Source organism: Propithecus coquereli, unplaced genomic scaffold (assembly GCF_000956105.1).
Source record: "Propithecus coquereli isolate 6110/MARCELLA unplaced genomic scaffold, Pcoq_1.0 Scaffold62, whole genome shotgun sequence".
Lineage (NCBI taxonomy): Eukaryota > Metazoa > Chordata > Mammalia > Primates > Indriidae > Propithecus > Propithecus coquereli.
The window spans coordinates 2,435,468-2,441,965 of record NW_012152174.1 but is presented as its reverse complement, the minus strand read 5'-3'; the positions used below and the strand labels follow the sequence as shown (position 1 = coordinate 2,441,965).

The window sequence follows — 6,498 nt, the reverse complement described above, 5'->3', positions numbered from 1 at the left end:
ATTCATTATTTTATAAATTCAGATATACATTAAGTCAAGATGAGTTAAGAAACATAGTTCATTTCTTGACTGTCAATACTAACTTCCTTGGCCTATTTAAATAAATATTTTAATGAAAAGTCAAGCTTCTTATTACTTTTAATCCACTTCAGAATTAGTAAATCTAAAGTTGTCTTCAGAAGGAAAAACTGTTGTGTTCAGAAGAAAAGATTCTGGTAAGACAAGGCATAAACAAAGGTATCCCAGTTCTATCATCCCCTTGAAAATATGCAATGTATTACTCATCCTCAATCAAGCAAAAGGCATTCCCACATTCTAATGTAATAAAAAGTAAAAAGCCAGGTTCTTTGTTTGTTTTAAATCTCGGTGGTCTAACTTGAAGCCAGAACAACCCCATTTTACTGTTTCAGGATGGCTCACCTGGAAATGTCCAGATCCTTGAACAGAAAATACCAAGTAAACCATGCTGCTTTCCCAAAAGGCTCGATTTAGCTTCCGCTCATTACTAGGGGTTGTAGACCAGATGCCCTTCTGCTGAGAAATTTCAAGGTTTCTCAAATTGCTACTCTTCATTATGAAGTATCGAATAGGCATGTTTGGTCTTGGTGAAGGAGATTTTGAGCCCTATAAAAGAATGCATAAGTTCTTGAAAGGTAATTTGACCTTTCAAAACCAATATGCTCCATTATATAACATCTTCATAAACACATAAACCAAAATGTTTTACCAAATATTCAATAAATGCAAATAGCTCTATCATGCCTGAAAATCTATGCAAGGCTCAACCAAAATGAGGTTAAAGAGCCAAAAAGTACTCATTTTCTGAGCATTCAAAACTTCTTATCAAGAAAGGATCCTGGAATACCAACTTTGATTTATACTTCAAATATACTTTCAGAAAGTATTTTAATAAATCTTCAAAATCTAAAAACAAAACAAAAATCACTCCAACTTACTGCCTGGAAGCAGTTTCCAAGTGACAAAGAAAAACACAGAGTCCAGTAGTCTCACTGAATTGTGAAGACAGAGATTGGAATTTAGAGACCAAGGCAGCTAGAATTTGCATGGCAATGTACTAGACTAGAAGGGAGTTGCACAGAAAGCAGCAGAGAAACTGCAGAGTGGTCCCCTACCAGGTTTTGGCTAAGTACTATCCCGAACATGAGTGAGAAAAAAAAATAATCCGAGGCTAAGGAAAAGATTCAAAGGAAAGCAGTAGATCAAACAATTATCAGATCTCAGACATGGCTGGGAATATTTCATGTTATCCTCAGACAGAACAGAGAGACCTTGTAGTTCATAGGGCACTGGCCTACAGAAGGGTCAAACCTTAGTACTGGAACTAAATTAAAACCAGAATAAAGACTGCTCTGGACCCACCCTAACACTACTTAAATGCAAACCTCAAAAGGATTAATCAAACTGATTATCAGAACTTGAGTATCAGAACAAAATCTAATACTATTTAAAGGAATACAACAAAAACATGGCAGCCAAACAAAGTTACAAGAAATGCAAAGAAACAGGAGAACATGACCCATAACCAGGAAAAGAAGTAATCCACAGAAAAAGATTCCAATCTGATAGAAATGATGTAATTAGTAGACAAAAATATTAAAGCATCTATTACAAATATATTCACTATGTTCAAGAAGGTAGAGGAAAACATGAACATAGTGAGGGGACAAATGAAAGATATTTTTAAAAGACCCAAAAGGAACTTCTAGAGATGAAAATATAATATTTGAAAATACATTAGAAGGCATGAACAGCAGATTAGACACTAAAAATAAAAAAAACACCAGTGGACATAAAGACATAACAATAGAAATTATCCAAATTGAAGCAAAGACAGAAAAACAACTAAAAAAATGAAAAGAGCATCAGTGACCTGTGGAATGATATCCAGCGGTCTTACATTTGCGGATCCAGAGTCCCAGAAAGGACGGTCTTCAGGCAGAAATAAACGATATAAGATGGACATTCATATCAACACAAAAGAATAAAGAGCACAGGACTGGTAAATATGTCAACAAATATAAAAGACATCTTTCTGACTTTTAAATCTTGGTAAAAGATAATGATGTAATATAAAAATAATACATTGTAGCATTTATATAGAAATAAAATATATGAAAAAAAAGGACTGAAGTGTAAAAGAACACTGTTGCACAGTTCTCAAAACTACACCTGAAGTGGCATAATACTGATTGAAGATACACTAGCATAAGTTAAAAATGGCTTCACCAGTGAATTCTATCAAAGATTTACAGAAGAAAAAATACCAAGTCTATAGATCTCTTCCTAAAATACTGAAGTGAAAGGAACACTTCCCAACTAATTTTAAGAGGCTAGCATTACCCTGATACCAAAATCATACAAACACAAGAGAATTATGGAATAATATCCCTCGTGAACAAAGGTCCCTCATTTAACAGTATTTCTGATTTAACAAAATCAAATCCAGCAATATGTAAAAAGGATAACATTGTGACCAAGTAATATATAAACATTTTTAAAAATCCATCAATGAAATGAACCATATTAACAGACAAAAAAAAATGCCTTCCTCCTTGGAGCAAGGAAAAGATGTCTGCTCTCAACACTTTTATTCAACATTTTACTCGAGACTTAGGCTAGAGAGATAAGGAAAAAATAAACAAATAGCAATGAGAACGAAAAGGAAAAAAGAAAAACTACTTTAACAGATGGCATGATTATCTTTGTAGAAAATCCTAAGAAATCTACATAAAAAGCTTATAGAATTAGTAAGTAAAGTAAGGTCATGGATACAGAGCAAATGTGCAAAAATCAAACATTTCTATATACTAGCAATGGACACCTGGAAATAGAAATTTTAAAAACCAATAGTATCAATATTAAATACTTAGGGATAAATTTTTTAAAAAATGTATAATGCCTGTACTGTGAGATTTACACAAAACATTGTTGAGGGAAATTAAAATCCGACAGAAACAGATACACCATGGGCAGATACACCATGCTTATGGATTGGCAGACTAAAAATTGTTAACTATCGGTTTTCTTCAAATTAATCTATAGATTCAATGCAATCCCACTTGAAATACCAAAATTTTTTCTGTAGAAATTAAAAAGCTGACTCTAAAGTTTATGTGAAAGCACAAAGGACCTAGAATAGCCAAAAAATTTTGAAAAAGATGAACAAAGTTGGAGGACAAACATTAACTGATTTTAAGACTTACTATGAAGCTACTAAAATCAAGTCAGTGTGTCACTGGTAAAAAAAAAATACCGATCAATTAAACTGAGTCCAATGAATAGACCTCATATTTATGGTCAAGCGATTTTTGACAGAGGTGCTAAAGTAATTCAATGGGAAAAAAAAAAAAGTTTTTCAACAAATGGTACTCGAACAATTGTACAGGCAAAAGCCAAAATATGATCCATGGTTCACCATACTATTAACAAAAATTAACTTGAAATACATCATATACCTTATACCTAAATGTAAAAGCTCCAACTATAAAACTTTTAAAAGAAAACAAATGAGAAAATCTTCGTCATCTTGAGTTTGGCAAAAATTTCTTAGGACACAAAAAATATGAATCATAATAGAAAAAACTGATGAAATAGAACAAAATTAAAAACACTTGCTCCTTAAAAGACACTGTTAAGAAAATAAAAAAACAAGCCACAGGTTGTTACAAAAAATTTGCAAAACATATATAATTAAGCCTTGTACCCAGACTATATAGAAAACTCTTACAATTCAATAAAAAAAGACAACAAAAAAATGAACAAAAATTTGAACAGACATTTCATCAAAGACCACACACGGATGGCAAATAAGCACATGAAGAGATGCTCAACATCATTAGTCACTAGGGAAATACAAATTAAAACTACAGTGGGTTATCAGCATACGCCCATTAGAATGCTAAAATTATCAAGAATAATAATGCCAAATACTGTCAAGAATATGAAGCAAATGGAACTTTTATAGATTGTTGAAGGAAAGGCAAAATAGTACAGCAAACAGCTGGGTAGTTTCTTATAAAGTTAAACTTATGATTATCGTACGACTCAACAATCCTACTCCTAGGTATTTGCCCAAGAATAGAAAACATATTTACACACATAGACTTGTACTAGAATGTTACAGCAGCTTTATTGGTAAGGCAAAAAATGGAAACAATCCCAATGTCCATCAACTGGTGAATAGATAAGCAAATTGTCATATATTTACACAATGGAATACCACTCAGCAATAAAAACAAACTAATAATACACTCAATAATATGAGTGAATTTTAAAGTATTATATTAAGTGAAATAAGCCAGATATAAAGAGGTTACATACATATGATTCTATTTAACACAAATTCTAGAAAAAGCAACTCTAAGGAACAGAAAGCAGATCAGTGGTTACCAGGGGCTGGGGGTGATGAAAATGTTTTGTACATGACTATGGTACAGTTACATAACTGTATACATTTGTCAAAATTCACTAAATTATACAGTTTAAATTGGTAGATTTTTATTGTGTATAAATTATACCTTAATAAAAGTGTTTAAAATAGAAACCCAAAATGCCCAAAACCTAAGAATGCAAATCTATAAAAACCTTCCTTTTCTTATTTAACAAGAAGACTTCAGCAGACATATCCGCCAAAGCACAACAGGTAGCTAAATAACCTCTAATTAAATACTTACTCAGCTACTAACAATGCAGAAAATGTGGAAGTCCTCACATTCTGAACATTTGAAGTCATTCACATTACAAATTTTTTAAAAGACACATAGTTGTCAGTTCTATTATCAACATTTGCTACTTCTGTACCCCCATCTTGTCTTATGTTTTTTAAATATAAACTTTGAATTGCAGAAATCAATAATTGAAAGTAACCATTGTTTTCAACTATGAAATTATAAACCTATATTAAGTTAAATTAAGACAATATTTTCATTATTTCTTTGAACAAAAAAGGTTCTAAAGAAAAAGAAAGGAAATAATGAATTGCCTCAACACTATTAGTGAATAATGCTAGTTTAAAACACCCCAAGACATTAATAACTAAAATTTTTGGCAAGAAAAACTTAAAACTTTACTCAAAGTATCTAAAGTTTTCCAGTTTCAACTTATATCTAGAACAGAGGCCACAATTAGAAAAGTAGAATTGTTTTATAATTTTGTTTAAATATATAACATTATTAGATGTGCTGCAAATCTGTTCCTTACTACATCTACTTTCAGACACTCTACCTTTCCTGAGGATGGAGGAGAAGGACTAGCACAAGGACTTGGGTAACTACTGCTGTCTGTAGATTTCACAGAAGATTGATCTGATCGGTCATCAGTGCTTCGTTTAGGATGTAAAATTCCTCTATCTTTGTACTTTTGAGGTGGGTGTAATGCCGGAGATGGAGATTTCATCAATACTCTTGAGCAAAAAAAGCAGCAGCAAAGATCAGTTATATGTAAGTTTATAAAACAAAGAAGATGCCATTTCAATCCAAAGTCCCAATAACATTATGATTTATGGAATAGTATTTTAAAATACTAGAGTCAGCAGATACAGATTTCTACAACAGTACTAAATTTACAACTAACCAGGTATGTGATCCTAAGTCTCTTAACTTATCTAAGCTTTAATTTCTTTATCTGTTAAATAAAAGTACTAGATTAGATAAACTCTAAGACTCTTCTAAAATTCTATGAATAAATGCTACAAACTTGGCAGTTGGGAATATTATAATTTTTTAAGACTATGGGTCTTTGTGGGACAACCAGACATTAAGCAATATAAAGTTCACAACACCAACATTGAATCTAATCAATCCCTAAGAGCTAACTACCAGTTTACATGAAATACGTAAGGTATAGGAATAAATGGTGCCAGGAAAAAAACAAAGAGACAAATCCAGAATGTGAGACATCTTACAGTACCACTGACCTAGTTTCTTCAAAAAAGTACATAGAGGAACTATGCTAGATCACAAGAGACTTGAGAAACATGACATTCTAATATAATACATGAGTCTTGTATGCTTATTCAAACAAATAAATAATTTGAGACAACTGAGAAAATAATTTTATTGGGATTGGTCACCACTCTGGTTATGTAGGAAAAATGCTCCTATTTTTAACAGATGTATATTTAAATATGGAAGGGTAAAATGACATGATGTGTGGGATTTACTTTGAAATATGTAAATAAAAAAAAAAAGCAAGCAAGAAAGAAAAAAGAAAATTTTCATGGATAAATCAAGTAAGTGAAAATCTTGGTAACTGTTGAATCTGGGCTATGGAGTTCATTATTGTATATCATTTACTTTTGTTGTAAGTATTACAACAATACTTATAATAAAGAAATTTAAAAAAAAAAGTGTAGGTCTTCAATAATTCATAAGTTTCCACAGAGTCTTACTATGTTCAAGACAATAAAGTAGCTTAGCCCCACAATTTGCTTCTGTATCAATAAGTATCTTAGATCGAGGATTCTTTTTTTTTTTTTTT

The 6,498-nt window shown here is 31.5% G+C and overlaps 1 protein-coding gene across 1 annotated transcript in view; it reads right to left on the bottom strand.

Annotated features, from left to right (window-relative positions):
* Positions 1 to 6,498, bottom strand: part of YTHDC2 (YTH domain containing 2) — a 107,228-nt gene that overhangs the window by 22,175 nt on the left and 78,555 nt on the right. The window contains 2 exon segments of the mRNA XM_012659509.1: positions 421 to 624; positions 5,245 to 5,422. Coding sequence (XP_012514963.1) covers positions 421 to 624; positions 5,245 to 5,422 — 382 coding nt within the window.